Source organism: Phacochoerus africanus, chromosome 14 (genome assembly GCF_016906955.1).
Source record: "Phacochoerus africanus isolate WHEZ1 chromosome 14, ROS_Pafr_v1, whole genome shotgun sequence".
Taxonomy (NCBI): Eukaryota; Metazoa; Chordata; class Mammalia; order Artiodactyla; family Suidae; genus Phacochoerus; species Phacochoerus africanus.
In genome coordinates this window covers 52,584,949-52,604,122 of record NC_062557.1, presented here as the reverse complement: position 1 = coordinate 52,604,122, position 19,174 = coordinate 52,584,949, and the positions used below count along the sequence as shown (strand labels likewise).

At 53.3% G+C, this 19,174-nt stretch overlaps 3 protein-coding genes and 1 long non-coding RNA gene across 18 annotated transcripts in view; 2 read left to right on the top strand and 2 right to left on the bottom strand.

Moving 5' to 3' along the window:
- The window catches only part of CNTROB (centrobin, centriole duplication and spindle assembly protein), a 35,031-nt gene that overhangs the window by 13,270 nt on the left and 2,587 nt on the right, over positions 1-19,174 (bottom strand). For 3 of the 14 annotated variants that reach the window (XM_047759002.1, XM_047759007.1, XM_047759009.1), the window contains 8 exons: positions 17,637-17,671; positions 17,501-17,536; positions 4,338-4,422; positions 4,010-4,091; positions 3,381-3,537; positions 1,809-1,925; positions 1,464-1,580; positions 695-793 (listed from right to left, as the gene is read on the bottom strand). In XM_047759002.1, the coding sequence (XP_047614958.1) occupies positions 695-793; positions 1,464-1,580; positions 1,809-1,925; positions 3,381-3,537; positions 4,010-4,091; positions 4,338-4,422; positions 17,501-17,536; positions 17,637-17,671 (728 nt within the window). Of the gene's footprint in view, positions 1-694; positions 794-1,463; positions 1,581-1,808; positions 1,926-3,380; positions 3,538-4,009; positions 4,092-4,333; positions 4,423-5,868; positions 6,639-17,500; positions 17,672-19,174 lie in introns of those variants that run through there. The other 11 variants (XM_047759003.1, XM_047759004.1, XM_047759005.1 and 8 more) reach the window with 7 other exon arrangements.
- Positions 7,196-8,866, top strand: TRAPPC1 (trafficking protein particle complex subunit 1). Of its 2 annotated transcripts, XM_047759016.1 has the most exons (5): positions 7,196-7,251; positions 7,362-7,460; positions 7,609-7,679; positions 8,018-8,156; positions 8,443-8,866. In XM_047759016.1, exons 2-5 carry the CDS (start codon positions 7,362-7,364, stop codon positions 8,569-8,571), a joined length of 438 nt encoding a protein of 145 aa, XP_047614972.1. In that variant the 5' UTR covers positions 7,196-7,251; the 3' UTR covers positions 8,572-8,866. The 2 variants fall into 2 exon arrangements, with proteins under 2 accessions (XP_047614972.1, XP_047614971.1); XM_047759015.1 differs by having other exon boundaries at positions 7,215-7,460.
- KCNAB3 (potassium voltage-gated channel subfamily A regulatory beta subunit 3) lies at positions 9,751-16,781 on the top strand. The gene is made up of 14 exons (XM_047759017.1): positions 9,751-10,055; positions 11,495-11,538; positions 11,627-11,664; positions 11,904-11,983; positions 13,268-13,312; positions 13,410-13,454; positions 13,668-13,711; positions 13,906-13,992; positions 14,264-14,349; positions 14,496-14,616; positions 14,701-14,795; positions 14,873-14,996; positions 15,418-15,506; positions 15,769-16,781. Exons 1-14 carry the CDS (start codon positions 9,814-9,816, stop codon positions 15,844-15,846), a joined length of 1,218 nt encoding a protein of 405 aa, XP_047614973.1. The 5' UTR covers positions 9,751-9,813; the 3' UTR covers positions 15,847-16,781.
- Positions 11,243-15,192, bottom strand: LOC125115164 (uncharacterized). Its single transcript, XR_007131993.1, has 3 exons — positions 13,656-15,192; positions 13,229-13,476; positions 11,243-11,534 (listed from the first exon to the last, which is right to left on the bottom strand). It is a non-coding gene; the product is annotated as an uncharacterized LOC125115164 (long non-coding RNA).

The window sequence follows — 19,174 nt, the reverse complement described above, 5'->3', positions numbered from 1 at the left end:
GTATCACAGCCCACCTTGTGAGGATTAGTGTTAAAAGCGTGTGTAAAGCATTTAGCACAGTGTCTGCATGTGCTTAGTATGCAACACACAATAGCTATCTATCACCACTGTCATCAAAAGAAATTCCACAAAGATTAGGAGATCCAGCCTGCAATCCTGCCCTAGCCCATCAGCAGCCACCATCAGCACTTTTGGATGAAGCCTGTTAAGAATGTTAAGTGCCAGCAGGCATGTGGCAAGCATGGGTCATGCATGCAGGAAATTCTAAACCTGGCTACTAATTCACGTGGGTAATCCTCTTACCATCTCAGCAATTAGAAACTTGAGTAAGTCTCATCCCACACCTTTTCTGGCTATGCCCTAGACCAGAGTTCTCAAACCTGGCTGAACGAAATCACCTAGAAAATTTCTGAAAATATTTAGGTTCCCCAACCCCTCCCCATCAAAATCTATGGGAAAGGGTCTCAGAAGTCTGTATTCTAAACTAATTCCCCAAATGATTTTAAGAGGATACAATCTGCAAAGTCTCTCAAACTTACTTGGTGGCAGAGCTTACTTTCTGTAGAGTATCTAGCCGAACTGGGGTTTAAGGAACAACTTTGCCCTGGTGCAACTCCCACAGTCCACCGAAACCCATATCCCTTAGAAGCAATTAACAGCCTTTCCTGGAATTAACCCAGGCAAGCCTTCTCACCAATGTCTCTCTTTCCCGTTGCTGCAGTCTGGCACCTTCCTGCTCACGATTCAGGGCCTCCACAGCCTCAGAAAGGCTTTGTTCCAGGCGGGTTACTGTCTTTCAGGGGGAGGGGAACACAGAACAGAGGAACTGAGGAGAAGCCCTGTGTGTTCTACCTCAAACATCATTCACAGGGAGGAGCTTCCTGGCGGCCTGGTGGCTAGGGATTTGGCATTGTCACTGCTCAGTCCCTGGCCCAGGAACTTCCATATGCCACAGGTACCAAAAAGAAATCATTGATGTAAACTTTAAAAGCAAGAGTTAACTAAATGACTTGGGGACCAGAGATAAGACTATGTGGTGTGAGGAAAGCTGAGGAGTTCCTGTCGTGGCTCAGCGGAAATGAATCTGACTAGCATCCGTGAGGAGGGAGGTCCAATCCCTGGCCTCACTCAGTGGGTTAAGGATCTGGCATTACACCATGAGCTGTGGTGTAGGTCGAAGACGCGGCTCAGATCCCAAGTTGCTGTGGTTGTGCTGTAGGCCAGCGGCTACAGCTCCAACGCCACCCCTAGCCTGGGAACCTCCATATGCCACGAGTGCAGCCCTAAAAAGCCAAAGAAAAAAAAGCTGAGGAGACATCAACCCTGCAAGTCCGACAGCAGAAACACTCAAGGGAGAGGAAACGGGAGAACTGTCAGGCCAACAACTTCGAGACTGGGGTCAATGTGCTGGGAACGCTGATTCCACCCTCTCCATCCAGCCATCGGAGACCCATGTTGCCCACCTCCTGCTGCTTGCTTCTAGTGATTTCAGCGGCCTGGCGTTCCTCCTGGAGTCCCCGAAGCACCTCTGTTCGCTCAGCTTCATGCCGGTTCCAGCCCTCCACCACGCGGGCTAGGGTCTCAGGAGACGAAAGTCAGACAGAATTTCAAATAATTTTTTTGTTCTCTTTCTTCCCACAGGAGCAGGGTCAACAGCCACCCCCTCTCAGTAGTCAAGAAATCTACCCACTTACCCCAGGTCCTGGTGTGAACCAGCAAAGGCTGCTTGGCCTCCCCCTACTCACTGTTCCTCGGTGTTCCCCCGCCCCCACGAGGAGCGACCCAGCAGCATTCCGCTACCCTGGCACCTTGTCCAGCTGCTCAATCATGACATCTTTCTTTCGGTCGGCGGTCACGGCCACAGCTAACTGTTGCTGAAGCTCTAGCACGCGGGTCTGCAGGCTCTGAATATGGCGCTCGCAATGCTGCAGGAAGAGGGAGGGTAGTCTGCGTGTTGCCATCCTTAGTTTGACCAAAGCACCAAACGTTTCAGCTCCTCTACAGGTGAAATGAGCTGGAGACAGGGAGCCTGGGTCCCAGAACAGAAGAGGTTTGGAGAAGGAGAATGGGGAGCTCTGGAGCCTGAGCCTTCAGTCCCTTCCTCTACCACCTCAGGAAGCAGGGGCTCAGTTTCCAGGCCCTTCCCTTTCTCAGATCTCTTGAGAAAAATCTCCATGAAGCTTTTGGCAGGGGTGCAGCAGCCCATGCTGCAAAGAGTGGGCAGTTCCTCCTGCCTCAAGAAGCATGTTGGACACGATCGATCAATGACTCATAGCAGGATCTAGGGGAAAGCCTTTGACTCATGCCCAGGCAGTTTAAAGCAGAGGAAGAGGGAGTTCCCGTGGTGGCTCAGCGGAAACGAATCTGACTGGCATCCATGAGGAACCAGGTTCGATCCCTGGCCTCGTTCAGTGGGCTAAGGATCTGGCGTTGCCAAGAGCTGTGGTGTAGGTCACAGACGCAACTTGGATCTGGCGTTTCTGTGGCTGTGGCGCAGGCCGGCAGCTACAGCTCTGATTAGACCCCTGGCCTGGGAACCTCCATATGCCAAGGACGTGGCCCTAAAAAGGCAAAAATAATAACTAACAATAATAAATTAAAAATAAAATAAAACAGGAAGAGAGAGTGTCCCAAAGGCCAACACAACCAGTCATTCTTTTTTTTTTTTTTTTTGTCTTCTGTCTTTGTTGTTGTTGCTGTTGTTGTTGTTGCTATTTCTTGGGCCGCTCCCTCGGCATATGGAGGTTCCCAGGCTAGGGGTTGAATCGGAGCTGTAGCCACCGGCCTGCGCCAGAGCCACAGCAACGCGGGATCCGAGCCGCGTCTGCAACCTACACCACAGCTCACGGCAACGCCGGATCGTTAACCCACTGAGCAAGGGCAGGGACCGAACCCGCAACCTCATGGTTCCTAGTCGGATTCGTTAACCACTGCGCCACGACGGGAACTCCCAGTCATTCTTATTTTTCCTCTGCCTTGTCCTTCATTTGGACAGGCTGGGGTTCACAGAGATAAAGCTCATTCTATCACTGCTAGCTTTGCACAAGCTATGTACACATACGGAGTACTAGGTACATTCTAGACTCTAGGAAGACAGTACTGAACAAGGTAGGGTGTGACCTGCACGGACCTTAGATTTTAGAGGGGCGAACAAAAAAGATATATCAGACTTTGAGAAACTATATGAAGGAAATAACAGAACGATCAGAATGAATACCTGGAGGGAAGATGTGTCACCCAAAGAGGAGGGTCAAAGAAGGCCTCCCTGAAGAGCCATTTGAGCAAAGTCCCAGCTTGCAGGCCCTTAATTTTCACCCTTTGCAGCACTTGACCCTAGTTCTAATCTTTGCTGCTTTCCAAAGGAAGACTTTATATCTCACCTTGCGACGGGTATGCTCAGAATCCAGTGCTTCTCTCAACCCCTGAAAATCCGGGGGATTGAGTGGGGGTCCTGGCCGAAGGCTGGTGTAGCGGGGAAACAACTCCTCCAGGGCTTGGGCCGAGCTAGATGGAGATAAGTCTTGCAGGGGCCGGGTGCTGAGCAAATGGGTAGAGAATATTAGGGCTGGGAAAGCTTTTGAGATCCACCAATCCAACTGTGACACTTTACAAATGAGGAACTGAAACTCAGGGCAAGACTCTCCCAGGCCATAAAGGTAGGCAGATGAGGGACAGAGCCGTAGACAGCACGTAGGTTCTGCAATTCACTCTCCAGCACTCCATCCTGCATCCCACAATCCCTGCAGGACAAGTCTCAGTGGAGACAAGCTAACTCCAGAAGAAGGACTGGAAGTGGGAGAAAGCCAGGTACCAGGCAGCAGGTGCCCATGTTCCCAGAGGAGTAAAGGGGCTAGAAGATGGGAGAGAAAGGATGAACACTGAAAGTGAAGTGACAAGCATCCCAGGTCCTTCGAGACCCGAAAGCAATACAAGGAGAACTAAGAAACAGAACACGTGGCTTTCCAAAAACGCAAGCCAGCCAGCTAGGAGAGCCCCAAGGAGAACTCACTTCAGCAAGGTAGCTGTGCTGTCACTGTCAAAGGAGTCCTCTTCCCGCCTCTCTGAGCCAGCACCTGGAGTAGGGGGATCCCCTGCAGGCAGCCAGAGGACCCGCAGCCAGGGTCAGGCACGGATAGGAACAGGGCACTTGAAGGAGAAGAGAGGAGAAGTCCTCCCTTCCTATATCACCCACTCCTCCTACCCACCCCTGAGAACTGGCACGTGCCTCCTGGATCTCTTATCTCAGAGTCTGGGTCCCCCTTCCCCCCACACAACCCACTTCCTTTCTCCCACCCCTTAAATCGACATTCTCCTTTAGAGGGACAGGGTTTACTCACGATAGGCCGAGTCTCGTGAGGTCTGGAGCATGCTCTGGAGTTGACCCCGAACACTTTCCATCTCAAAGATATGCCTGGAGCCATCCTTAGAAAAAAGCAACGTGGAAATCAGATGCAACAGTCCATATTCTACCTACTGCCAGGGTAGATGGCTCCAGTAGCCTCTAAAACCCCAGAATTTTTTACTTCAGCACCTGGGAAAGCAAGAAAACAGAACTGATTGGATAAGAAACTCAAATGTCTTCAGAAGCCAGATTGGTAGCATAAATGAGTTAATGGGGCACCTGAAGGCAAGAGTGGTGAGGATTCCTGCCAACTAAAAAGCAAACGCCCTGTCTAAGGACTCTGCTGTCCACAACCATCAGTTTTTCAAACTCTGCAAACTGGTTATGATACTTGTTCTATCTGACACTCTCTTCTCTGTAACATGTATAACTGATCAAACCATGTTTAATTGACTTACATGCCAAATTCTGAATGACCCAATCAAAATAGTTTTGCATGGAAAACAGTATGGAGGTTCCTCAGAAAACTAAACATAGAACTGTCATATGATCCAGCCATCCCACTCCTGGGCATATACCCAGACAAAACTACAATTCGAAAAGATACATGCATCCCTAGGTTCACAGCACCACTATTCTCAAGAGCCAAGACATGAAAACAACCTAAATGTCCATCAACAGATGGACTGATTAAGATGTGGTATGTATATACAATGGAATACTATTCAGCCTTAAAAAAGAACAAAATAATATCCTTTGCAGCAATCTGGATGCAACTAGAGATTAGCACACTAAATGAAGTAAGCTGGAAAAAGAAAAATACCATACAATATTTATATGTGGACTCTAAAATATGACACAAATAATCTACCTACAAAACAGAAACAGATTCATAGACATAGAGAATGGACTTGTGGTTGCCAAGGGGGGGGGGGGATGGACTGGGAGTTTAGGGCTTGTAGATGCCAACTATTACATTTAGAATGGATAAGTAATGAGGTCCTACTGTCCAGCACAAGGACCTATATCCAGCCTCTTGGGACAGACCATGATAGAAGATAATTTAAGAAATGGAATGTATGCGTATGTACAACTGGGTCACTTTGCTGTACAGCAAAAACTGGCACAACATTGTATATCAAATATACTGTAATTTTAAAAAATAGTTTTGAGCTGGAATGATTTTAGAATATTTTCCTTAGGTACCTAGTTCCCTCTTGGGATGAAGAAACCTTATGCACCCATGTCTGAGTCAAAGCACAGCAATTATCCCCCAGGTGTCTCTGACCGCCCCCCCCACCCTCAAAAAAAGCCAGGAAGTTTCACAATTTTCCAAATTATGGAGGCCAGGCCACTCGCTCCCTCATAAACATTTGCTTGCTTCCAGGAACAACCACGACTTGACTTGTGTAGCTAAAAGGAATTAGGAATCCAACGATAGGAGTTCAAGTCTCAATACAGCTTTTTTTTTTTTTAAACCACCCCAAATCCCAAGACCCTAGAGGTGCCCAAAACACTTCCCTCACCTTTTTCTTCAAGTTGTTCTCCAATCCAACCGACAAGCTGCGACTCAGCTCTTGGGCTAAGCCATCTAACACCTCATGAGGAGGTGGGGAGGTGGAGGGTAAATACAACTGAGCTCGGGCTGTGGTCTCTGCCTGACGACTGAGGTGCAACGAAGAATAGAGCTGGGAGGTCACCTCAGAGGATGCTTGGTTCAGCCCAGGAGCTTGTGATGACTCACTCAGGAGATCCTTGGCCCGGAGAGGTGAACTGGGGCTGGTAGCTGATGTTGCCATGAGCACAGGGAAGAGACAACTGGAAACAGCAGAGCTGGGAACTCCTGGTTCTGCTTCAGGAGAGCCCACAGGGGAAAGTAACGGAGAAGGAAGATGTGGGAGAAAGGAGAAAGCCTCCAAGCAAAGGATCCTTGTCGAATGAGGTTATGGAGGCTTTCTGGTTAGAGGAAAGGTTTCCAACAGTTCCAGAGGCCATGGGAGAGGGCAACAGAGCTTCTTTCCACAGCTGTGGGGAACGGTGCAAAAGGAGGGTGCAGCAAGGAGACGGTGGGGACAGAAGACCCACTGTGCGGCAAGAGCACCACTGCAGTTTCTCTGGAGTGGTGAAAGCTGCAGATCAACTTCTGGTACAGGCCATCACACCCAGTGCGTGCAAAGTGAAACGGACCCAAATCTAACTGGGACCCAAATTCCGTCCTGCTGCCTTATTTGCCCCTCAACTGGCTCCAGCCTCAAGAAATGCAGGAACCTCACGTTCCCCACCACCCCACACCCCTCCGCCCACCACCTGTTCTACCCAGGGTCAGCTGTCCTGTACATCCCCTCCAATCCCCCCCAGGAAGAAAGCTATAGCAAGGTTCCCTAGAATCCCTCCCTCCCTACTACCCCAAAGGAAACTTTGCGAACACTCGGTCACGCCCTCAGACGTCCCTAAAAAGTGCGCCGCACTCAACCCAGCCGGAGATCCTCTACCCCCGCCACCCCATTCCAACTACTCTCCACACCTCCAGAACTCAGCCCCGCAGTCTTCCAAGGTGGGGATAAGGGATTGCCCCCTCCCCCGAGCCTCAGCCCGTGAAGACCAAGACAACTCCCTTCTCGCGCCCTTCCCTACACTCAAAACCGTTGGGAGCCTCCCGCCCACCGTCCGCAGCCCCGCCTCGCTCGCCTCGGTGACGTCACCAGCCCAGGAAACCTTGCTCTCAGTCGCTCTCAAAGCTTCTAGAGCCGGAGGGCCTAAGCGCGCGTGCGCCGAGCCGCCGGCCGCGGATTGGCTGAGAGAGGCATAGGGGCGGAGTTATTCCTCCGCCGCAGTAGCGTGTGGACCGGGTGGGGCGGGGCTCCGCGGAAACCGGAAGTACCGAGTGACGGGCACTCGGAGCAGTTCCGGTGAGTCCCGGGAAGGGATCCCCGGCCGCTTGGAGGGATACCGGACAGAGAACTGGCGCCCACGGAGAGTGGGCGGAGCGGGACCGAGGCTCGTATTCTCTGCCCTGCAGATGACTGTCCACAATCTGTACCTGTTTGACCGGAATGGAGTGTGTCTGCATTACAGCGAGTGGCACCGCAAGAAACAAGCGGGGATCCCCAAGGAGGAGGTGACGAGTGGGCCCCTTGCATCCTGAATGACTTCACATCTCCAAATGCACATAGTCCCAGTCCAGCTCCACCTCGCCAAGCCCGGCTTGTTCCCATCCCTACCGCGCCTTCTTTAACAAAGAGCTAACTCTGCCCTTCTCCCTCCAGGAGTACAAGCTGATGTACGGGATGCTCTTCTCAATCCGCTCCTTTGTCAGCAAGATGTCCCCGCTAGACATGTACGCAGAGTCAGATGTTGAGGGAGGAGGGAAGTGGGAAGTGGGGAAAACTTCGGGAGTGGAAGGGACATTGGCCTCCGGAGAGGGTAAAGAGACAGAGAGGCTGCATCCGGAGCGGGAGTGCTGGAGCTGGCAGGAGCAGCGGTGGGACCGATCTGAAGCTAGAGAGGTTGGGTGTGGGGGCTAAATTGAGGGGTGAAGATGGGAGGCGTCTTTACTCAACCAGGCTTCTACAAACGATATGTTTAGAGAAGAGGGAGTCGACCTAGAGGGGATCAGAAGTATCTCTTTGGAAGAGATTCTGTTCCCATTTCTTAACATCCTCCTCATCTCTGCAGGAAGGATGGCTTCCTGGCCTTCCAGACTAGCCGTTACAAGCTCCATTACTACGAGACGCCCACTGGGATCAAAGTTGTCATGAATACTGACCTGGGCGTGGGACCCATCCGAGATGTGCTGCACCACATCTACAGTGCGGTCAGTGCCAGTTCCTAAGGCCCTTCCCCCAAAGCTTCAATAGCCATGGTCACTTCGAGCCCGGGAATCCTTCAGCTTCCCTGCCCTAATCCTACTGTACTGTGTCTATTGCAGTCATTGTTTTCTTGGGACCCGTTAGGTCCTTATATACTCCCAGCACCAGTTTCTCCCCAAGGAGGGTTTGCCTCCCAGTCCTTGATCCCCGTGCATCCTAAGGTTATACTAGGTTTGGGGTTCAAAACCAGAAGTGTCCACAGCTTGGTTGTAACACCCTCCCCCTCCACAGCTGTACGTGGAGCTGGTGGTGAAGAATCCCCTGTGCCCACTGGGCCAAACTGTGCAAAGTGAGCTCTTCCGCTCCCGCCTGGACTCCTATGTACGCTCTCTGCCCTTCTTCTCTGCCCGCGCTGGCTGAAGGAAGCACGCGATCTCTCCCTCAGAAGAATCCCTGTTTGGGCCCTTCTCATTTCACCTGAGGGCCCCTATTGCAAGCCCCGCTGCTCCAGCCCCCACTCCACTCATCCTGTCAAGCCCTTCTGCAGCCCTCCCAGGAGAACCAGCCTAAAGCCCTCCCTGGTGCCATTCCCCACCCCCATCACAGGAAGGAAGCCTGCAGGAGTCCCTACATCTCCAAACCAGGTCCTCTCTCCAGTTTTATCCCCTACCTGTCACTGTGAGAAGTACAGAATAAACTTTTTGGCACCCTCTGAGCCTGAGCATGTCAGTTTGAGTGGTTGATCAGCGCCTGCCACTCTCCTGAAGGTGTGTCCATATCCCCTGAGCCAGCAAAAAGGCTTTGTCTGTGGGTTTCTCAGCGGCAGCACTATGGCTATTTGTGGGGGAGCCGCCGGTGCCATGTGCTTTGTCCTGGCCACCACTCACTAGATGATGGGAGCACATTTCTCTCTCTCTCTCTCTCTCTCTCTCTCTCACACACACACACACACTCACTCACTCACGCCTAAGTTGTGACACTCAAAAATGCCTCCAGACCTTGCCAGATCCCCTAGGGGATAAAACAAGCCCCTCGATTGAAATAGCACTGGGTTGGAGGAAGGCCAACCTGCCTCGGGGTCCAGAGAGTAGGAGAACCATCCTCCTGGTTCTGCTCTCGGTTTCCTCTGGGCCCATAGAGCACTGAAGCTGCGGAGCTCCGGGAGGTGGGGCCTATGCAGATAAGCGGCAGGTTTGGGCTGGGAGGCGGTCAGCTTTATGCAGATGAAGGGGGCGGTGTCTGCATGTTGATTAGCTGGGCCCGCTGCCGACGCTGCTGGGAGCCTAGCGGGTCCCGCTGCGGTTCGGGCTGAGGTGGCATCTCTCTTCCATCACCACCCCCACCCACGCCCCGTCCCTAGGTTCCTACCTTCCGAGGATCGCTCTCGACCTCTCCCCTCATCCCTTTCCCGCCTCTCCTCCCCACGCCAGTGTCCCCGTATGCTAACGGCTCCATTCGTGGCGCCCCCCCGCGTTTCTCCTCTCCTCTGCAAACCCCGCGACCTCCAGCAGCCCGCCCCCGCGGGCCCGATCCTGCCTGGCTCAGCTTTCCCGCTCTCCTGGGGCTCGCGCCACTACATCCTCGGGTGTCTCCTCTCGGGCTTCCCTGCTCCCTCCTCCTCCCGCCCCCTCGGAGCCCCCTCCTCCGCCCTGGCCAGCCGGCATGCAGGTGTCAATCGCATGTACTGAGCAGAACCTTCGCAGCCGGAGCAGTGAGGACCGTCTGTGTGGACCCCGGCCGGGCCCCGGGGGCGGTAACGGCGGGCCGGTCGGCGGGGGGCATGGGAATCCTCCGGGGGGAGGAGGCTCGGGCCCCAAGGCCCGGGCCGCGGTGGTCCCCCGACCCCCAGCGCCCGCTGGGGCCCTCCGAGAGAGCACCGGCCGAGGCACTGGCATGAAATACAGGTATGGGGGTGGCCAGGCAGCCCACTAGACCTGCTCCCCTTTCCTAACCCCTGAGGCTTCCTGGGATGCTGCCAGGACCCCCTTAAACTTCGCTAAGAAGGTCCCGGCTCATTCCATCTCTTCTTCCCATCGCTGGCACTCCCTTACTTGGTCCCTCTCTTGACGTCCGTTGATCCTGACTAGTAGAAAATCAGGTTTACCAAGGTTGACGACGGGGGGGGGGGGGTGTCTGTCAAACCCAGGGGATGCTCCCAAGCTTCCCTCCTCACCCCCAGGAAGGCCAGGGATGCACCAATCTCCAGGCTGCGCACCCCCCACCCTCGGATAGAGTGTCCTTGGGTCGTGTCCTGGAAGAAGGGGGGAAGGAAAGGCTTCTCACTGTGGCCTGCTCAGGGTGCCTGACCCAGATAACGCCCCAAGGTCTCCTGCAACCTTCCTGGTGGGGAGGGAAGTGGGGCCCACGGAAGGATGGACCGCCATTTCCCAATCCCACGCTGAGGGCCAGGGGCCAGGTGGGGAAGGTGGACTGAAATGCAACCGACTTCATCATCTCAGAGAACCACTGGGCTCTCAGAACGAGCAGTTCGGGGAGAGCAATTCTGAGTTCTCTCGCCCTGATGCTCTCCGCCTAGGTGCCCCTTCCCAATAAAGTCTTTTGCTTTGTCAGGGAAAAAAAAAAAAAAAAGGACTAGCAGTAGGCGGGAGGGGGGAGGCCCCTGCTGGGGAGTGAACAGAGGTCACTGATCTGACCTGGCTTTGTCACTTGAGGAATTTGACCCTTCCTTGTGGCAGCCCTGATTGGGAAGCTGAGCCGACCACCTGAGGGTGGGGGCTGGTGGGGAGGAGGGGGCTTTCTGGTTTGAAGACAGACCTCACAAGATACCAGGAGCAGAGGGAGCGCAGAGGGCGAAAGGAAGAACTGGCCTTTCCTCTCATACTCCCCACCCGGGTGTCCTACCTGCCTATGGGGGAGGCCCATCTGCCAAGCCTGTCCAAGGACCCTTACCTGCCCGAGTCCCTGAATGTGACTCAGTTCCCTTACCCAGTCCAGCCCGGTGTTTGCACAAGACTCTCTGAGGATCTGTTTTCACAAATTCAATACAATCAGCCAGTCACATTCCTTCCAGCCACCACCCGCAACTCCACATCCCAAAGATGACTCAAACACAGATAAGACCCACCAGAAGAAACACTAAGCAGACAGCATGTCTTCAATGCGCTAGGAGGGAACAGAGGCACTGGACAGCGGCCACAGAGGAAGAGTCATTATTTGTTCACTTATGCTATAGCCATAGCACTGTCCAATTCGGATAGGGAGTCCAATTTCTTTGGACTGAGATACCCTGAGGGCATCTCAGGCTGGAAAGAGGAGCTGGAGGCTGATGATCTACGTCCCTAATGGAGTCTCCACCTCTTCCTGCTGCTTCTGTATCCTTTAGGAACCTAGGAAAGTCTGGTCTTCGGGTGTCCTGTCTTGGCCTAGGTGAGTTAGAAAGAAGAGGAATTAAGGAAAGGGGTGTTCTTTCCTGGCTTGCCCCCCAGGTCTCACTTGCCTGGCTTCTCTCTTGCAGGTACCTGGGTCACTTTTGGTTCTCAGATCTCAGATGAGGTATAAGTGATGGGATCTAGAAGCAGGGAGAGGGGGCAGGAGGGAACCAAAAAGGGGGGACACGGACTTGGAGGGGGGTTTGGGCAGCAAGCATGGAGAATGGTGGACCTGAGGTTGGAGGATGGGGAGAGAGGAGTGAAGGTGGAAACCAAGGTTGAGGTGTGATGGGCTAGGGTGCAGTGAGGAAGGCAACTGAGAGACCAGTGGTTGATCTTCAACTCTTTCTCTTACCATCCTAGACAGCAGAGGATGTCCTGACAGTAGCCTATGAGCATGGCATAAACCTGTTTGACACGGCCGAAGTGTACGCAGCAGGAAAGTAAGGAGGGGGGTGAAAGAGCTGAGTTACACTTGGAAGGCTGAGAGAACACCAGGGCTTCTAGGTCTCCCTCGTAAAGAACCCTGAGAATTCTGGGTCACTAAGTTCCAACCGGTCAGCCAATGGGCCCCCACAGCATTATGGGAAATGTAGTCCCCACATCAGTGTACAGCTTTGAGGGCCATGGGGCATACATCCTGTGTGGTCAAAATAAAACCAAAAAATATTTCCTGGACATCAGTTATGTGCAACTACGTGAGGACGACAAAGCTAAATCTTCACACGTACCATACCTCATCACTTATGGCTTCACACTGGGAGTAGTCAAAACCTAGAATGATCTGTCCCTGGCAAACTCTTCTGCTTATCTCTAAGACTTGGCCCAGATGTCAGCTCTTCCAAGAGGCTTTTGCCCAACTCCCCAGAGTAGGCACTGCCCACCTCAGCTCCCAAAGCACTTTAAGCTGCCCTCTGACACACAGTTCACCAACTGCTGGTTTACACGGCCACGTTCACTGCTCCTCAACCAGGAGACACCTCCCTCCACAGAACTTGTCTTGTTCTTCCACATGTCACCTAAGTACCTAAACAGCACCTACCACAGAGCAGGTCCTGCCTGTGGGATGACATCGTTATGTCCCCAGAAAGCTCACAGTCAAAGTGGTTAAACAAACAAACCAAAAGACACGAAAGATTAAATAACCGCAAAACCAAAAGATATGAAAGAGTAACAGTGAAGAAAACACTCCAGTAACAGCCCACCATAACTTGGGATTTGTCATCCATGAACTCATAATTAAGTGCCAAAGACGTGTGCAGCCAATAAGAGCTATGGAAGCTAGCAAGGACTGACCATAGCAATCAGAGAACCATTTCCATAAAACGAGGCAGAACCCCAGCAAAACTGTGCAGGGCTGGGTGGGATTTTGCAGAGGCTAAAAGAAGGGGGAGGGCCACGCAGATGGTTGGAATCCAACACGGCAGTGTCCTCCTCGGCTGCACCACAGTCCGTCCCTCTCCTCTCACCCTATTCTATCCCTTCAGCACCAAAATGGAGCTCAATACCTAGTCGATGCACAGCTATTTGTTGAATGCACGGATGAAAACACTATGGCTACAACCCTAGTTCCCGGAGCCCCTCTTATTTAGTCTAGGACGGGGCTGTCAGACTGGTTTATGTTCCATTTCACAAGCGAAGAAATGAGCTGAAGGAAAAGGTAGGGAGGAGGAGAGAAACCAGTTCACCTTGGAGGGGTCAGTGTTTCTGCACTGTCTTCCTTCCAGGGCTGAAAGAACCCTCGGCAACATCCTCAAGAACAAAGGTTGGAGGTAAGACATGGGGTTTTTTGGCGGGGGCAGCTTGCCGGGAGCAAGATCATCCAAAAATCCTTTTCTTGCTGATTCTCTCACTTCTCTTTTTTTCCAGGAGATCAAGCTACGTTATCGCCACCAAGATTTTCTGGGGAGGACAGTAAGTGTCTGCCTCGCTACACCTGGGGAGAAGATGTGTGGAGACCATGTGAGGGTGCACGGGAAGGGGGAGGCAGCCACAGCCCTGCACCTGCTGCCCCAGCTCCACATCCTGCCCCTGAGGAGCCCCACAATCCCAGTTCCTCGTGGTTCCAGGCCAGCCCTGGTCCCTTATCTTTGACACACCTCATCTTTGACTTACCTTTTCCTACAGGGCAGAAACCGAGCGAGGCTTGAGCCGCAAACATATCATTGAAGGTGAGAGTGAGGGGCTGGGGAACCTGAGGCAGCTGGATGTGGAAGCCAGAGTTGGGAACATTCTCTGAAGCTCTGCGTCTGAGGCTTTAAATAGGGAAGCTGGGATTTAGGTGGCCATGGCAAAAGGGTAAGGTCTGAACTCTTAGGAAACTGAAGCAGAAGAGCTTACCTTCCTCTCCCCATCCCTACCCCAGGCTTGCGAGGATCCCTGGAACGCCTCCAGTTGGGATACGTGGACATCGTCTTTGCCAATCGCTCAGACCCCAACAGTCCCATGGAGGGTAAAAGCAGCACCCCAACCCTGACAGCTTCAAAACTGAGTGCTCCTCAAACTTACAGTTGAAGCCACCCCTGCTCAGGAGGCTTCCCAAGCTCCACAGTGGAGGCTCAGACCCCAGGACTTGGACAGGGAAGGGGGTTAAGAGCAGATACCAACCTCTCCGACTTCAGAGGGTTGAGTGAGGTCTTAGTGGGGCAGGCAGACGTCTGCAGATCTAGCACCCAGGATGCCAGGGGTCTGACAGCGAGGCTCTCCCTCTCCTATGTGCCTAGAGATCGTGCGAGCCATGACCTATGTCATCAACCAGGGCCTGGCCCTATACTGGGGGACATCCCGATGGGGGGCTGCAGAAATCATGGTGAGTGTGCCAGCCACTTCCCCCATCCCACAACTTGTTCCCTCTTTTCACATGACTGCTCCAAACCTCACTCTACTGGAGGCGGGGGGAGTGGGAGAAAGTGGAAGCCATGCTCTGACCCCCGTCTCTTCTGCACCCCAACCCAGGAGGCCTACTCCATGGCCAGACAGTTCAATCTGATTCCTCCAGTGTGTGAACAAGCTGAGCACCATCTGTTCCAGAGAGAGAAGGTGGAGACGCAGCTGCCAGAGCTCTACCACAAGATTGGTTCGAAGTCCCCTCATCCCTACTTTTCCCTCGGCCTCCCCATCGCCTAGATCCCTTCCCCACATCCAATCTTCTTCCTCGTAGGTGTTGGCTCAGTCACCTGGTCCCCTCTGGCTTGTGGCCTCATCACGAGCAAGTATGACGGGCAAGTCCCAGACACCTGCAAGGTCACCGTCAAGGTGAGACTGGGGGGCTCAGGATGGACAGAGTAGACTATCTGAGAAGCGGTCTTTTGCTGATTCTCCTCGGCCTCCAGGGCTACCAGTGGCTCAAAGACAGGAAAGTGCAGAGTGAGGACGGCAAGAAGCAACAAGCCAAAGTCATGGACCTTCTCCCCATCGCTCACCAGCTGGGCTGCACTGTGGCACAGCTTGCTATTGGTGAGACACTGCCGGCCCTGGGCCCTGCAGGAGCCCTGTCTCCTCCTGAGGTGCTACCAAACTGCAGTCTGGAAATTCCTGTAGTGGCTCAGCTGTAACCAACCCCACTAGTATCCATGAAGATAAGGTATCGACCCCTTGCCTCATTCCGTGGGTTAAGGATCCAGTGTTGCAGTGAGCTGCAGAGTAGGTCGCAGACAACTTGGATCTGGTGTGGCTGTGGCTGTGGCACAGGCCTGCAGCTGCAGCTCTGATTAGACCCCTAGCCTGGGAACTTCCACATGCCCCAGGAGTGGCCCTAAAAACACAACCGCAGGCTGGTTTGTCCCTAGGGAGGGCCTCCTCCTCCCAGACACTGCTGAAGTCTATGTGCTCACTGTTTCCCATCAGTTCTTGCTGTCTTTTCCCTTCTCTGGCTCAGCGTGGTGTCTCCGCAGTGAGGGTGTCAGCTCGGTCTTGCTGGGGGCGTCCAGTGCAGAGCAGCTGATGGAACACCTGGGCGCCCTACAGGTGAGTGCGGGGGAACTCAGAGCCCGAGCCCATCTCAGTCCCCTTCCCCAGTAGTCACGGCGGCGTCTAACTCAGAATGGGCCTGTGAAGTCACCCACTACAAGGCCCTCGCTTTGCAGATGAGGAGTCCCAGGACAAGGTGAGGCAGGGGCACAGCTGCGACTCTTTGCCTGCCAGTTGGCCTCCCCGGGTCCTTGAACCTCACCCCCTTCTCCAGCGACCCTGCGTGTACTGCCCTCTCCAGGACCCCGTATTCCTCCAGGTGCTGAGCCAGCTGACTCCGCAGACCGTGATGGAGATTGACGGACTCCTGAGCAACAAACCGCACCCCAAGAAGTAGTCCGTCGGGGCCGCAGGGACCCCCAAACCGGAGCCGCTGCACCCCCCGCCCCCAGCCCCAGTCGCTCTTGCCCGCCCCCCTCTCGCTGCTCGGGATCCCTCCGCGCAGCCGCGGCGGCAGCGGCGGAGCCAAGGCGTCCCCGCCCACTAACGAGTTCCGGCTTCGGCTTCGAGTAGCGGTCGCATGAACCAAGCCATATCCTCCCGCAGTGGGGCCTGAGAGGAAAAGTAGTCCGCCGCCCCCTGCCGCGTTCTCCCAGGCCCTCTTGCTAATCCTGGCGGCCCCTTCTCCACCAGTTGGTCTCGCTCCCTTCCCTCTTCCCCTAATTGTCGAGGCCCAGGGGAAAAAAACACCCAGGCAAAGATACAAGACCCACGCAGAGTACCTCAAAAGTGGCCCCTGAAATGTCATCAAGGGGTAACAACCTAAAAAGAAGTGGGCTATGATGTCTTCTGGGACAAAGGAAATGGGGGCTCTTACCTTATGCGACACAAAGGAAGCCAGGCTGGTCCTGGCAGGACGTAAATGATAATCTTTGGGAAACCAGGACCCAGCCTCAGCCAGGAGTTAGAGGAGGGCTTAAAACAAGAACTAGCGGTGATACTTTGTTCTTGCCCGGAGGGGCAGGGTGGGGAGTACGGTGGCACTAGGGAAATCGGATGGCCCATGGACAGTGTGTCCTGGCAAGAGTGGCCAGGAAGACCCTTGGAAAGCAGTTGTGCCGCTTCACAGGCAACGGGGACAGCCATTAAGTCACAGCAGAGAACTGGCGCTGACATACAAAGTTCAAGGAGGAGCCCTGAGCAGGCCTTCCCACCAGACGGTGGGGGGGCTGCGGCCTTCCTCCCAGCAATGCTCTCAAAGCACTAAGGAAGGCCCCTCTCGTGTAAGACTTCCCAGGGAACTGTAAATAAAATCGCAGCTTCATCATCACCTGCCGCGTCTCAGATTGCTGGGGTTGAGGATCTGTCTCACACATCTGGCCCTCCAGTCCCCCACCACTAGAAAGATCCAGTACTTCATTAAAACACAACAAAAAAGAACGGAAAACTCCAGTACTGCCTTTTCTCTCCACTGCTCACTTACCCCAGCGACTGGGCTTCGTGCTCCTGGTCACCCTGTCACCGAGGGCCCAGGCACCAGAGACGCCAGGCCGCTTTTCTTCCTTCAGTCACCACAGGCCTACAACCCAGGGACCTGGCTTCATAGCTTTTGTTGCTCCACCCTCTGACACTCTTATGCTTGTTTTGAAAGTTACATTAGCCATGCTTCTCATTTCCCTCTTGCCTGACAACCCACACATGCCAAGGAACCATCTGGGGGGTGGCTTTCCCCTGGCTGAGTGGGTGGGGCTGTTCGGAGGTTGAGGCTCTGGGATTTGGTGAAGGAGCGGTACCATGAAAACTGGCCTATGGCTGAAATGATACACAGAGAGGGAAAGAGTTATTGTAAAGAAAACAAGAAAACAAGTGAAAACTCAGGTGTGAGGGTGGCAGAAAAGCAGAATCAAATGGGATTGTATCAGACACTTGGCCTCACTCTTCCCCAAAGAACTCTGATTGCCCTGGGACAGAAAGCCGGGGGACAGTCACCACCTTTAGAGATCACAAGGCAGCAGAGGATGAGCTCTGCTTCCCTTAAAATAGAACCTCACCATCTCCCTTCTCTCCGTCCTCGGCCTTCCTGGATCCTGAAGCGGAGGGAGCAGAGGAAAATGTTTCCAAAAGAGAAGGCAGGAGCACGCCATTTACTGGATTAGCAACCAACCGGAACAACTAATGAGTACTCACATCCACTCCCGGCATCTCCCACTCCTTCTGGAAGACTGTGGAGGAAACAAAGGGGAAAAGGCATGACTAAACCATGCTTCGCTACTCTGTAACAGACACACGAGAATTTATAAATTCAAATTAGTACTCTCCTTAAATAGTTACCTTGGAGGGTCATGAACTTTTTTTTTTTTTTCTTTTTAGGGCCGCATCTGCGGCATATGGAAGTTCCCTAGCTTGAAGCTACAGCTGCCAGCCTACACCTGAGCCATGGTAATGCGGGATCCAAACCGTGTCTGTGGTCTACACGGCTCACGGCAACACCGGATCCTTAGCCCACTGAGGGAGGCCAGGGATTGAACCCGAGTCCTCGTGGATACTAGTCGGGTTCGTTACCACTGAGCCACGACTGGAACTCCCATGAACTTATTTTAGTGATGCTTCTCTTTGTGGCTCAAAACATTTAAAAAAGTCCTCTTAGAGTTACCTTCGGAGGCAGTTAGGAACCTCTTGTAAGAAACCTTCCTTTGGGAGTTCCCGTGGTGGCATAGTGGGCTAAGGATCCAGTGTTGTCACTGTAGCACCTTGAGTCACTGCTGTGACACAGGTCCAGTCCCTGGCCCGGGAACTTCCACGTGGTGGGGGTGTGGCAAAAAAAAAAACCCACACACACAAAAAAAGCCACTTCCTTTATTGTCACGCCTCATTTACCTTGTTTATCACTCACCTATTAATTTAACAAGTATTTATTTACTGAGTTCTACTGTGCTGCAGCACAGGGACACTGGTGAACAAAACCAGACTCAGAACAATCCTTGTGGAGTTCGCAGACGGGAAAGACAAACAACCCACCCCCAAACACACACACACTCCAGTGGCCCAAAGTCCAGAGGAAAGCAGGTGGTGTTAGCAGAGTCCACAAGGGGCATCTGACACGGTGATGCCGCACTGAGTGCGGAAAGATGAAGGAGCGTGACTGGGATAAAAGCCGGCGGGGAGGGGAACAGCGTCTGAGCAAGGCTTGTGGCGGAAGGGAACCCTAACCAGCATGTCTAAAGAGGGAACAGAGGCAGAATGTGAGACGTGCACGGCTTCAGAACACACTGGGCCTTACAGGGCACTGCAGAGTATTATCTTTATCCTAAGGACAGGAGGAAACCCTCTAAATCCGTTATCTATTGATACACAACAGATCACCCTCAAATTAGAGTGGCTTGAAACAACTTTTTTTTTCTTTTTTCTTTTTGGCCGCACCCGTGGCATGTGGAAGGTCCCAGATCAGAGACCGAACCTGCGCCACAGCATCACCCAAGCTGCTGCAATGACGACAGCAGATCCTTAATCCGCTTCGCCAGAGGGGAACTCCAACAGCTTTTTTGTTTTGTCTTTTTGCCATTTTCTTGGGCCGCTCCCATGGCATATAGAGGTTCCCAGGCTAGGGTTTGAATCAGAGCTGTAGCTGCTGGCCTACACCACAGCCACAGCAAAGCAGGATCCAGGCCGCATCTGCAACCTACACCACAGCTCACGGCAATGCCGGATTCTTAACCCACTGAGTA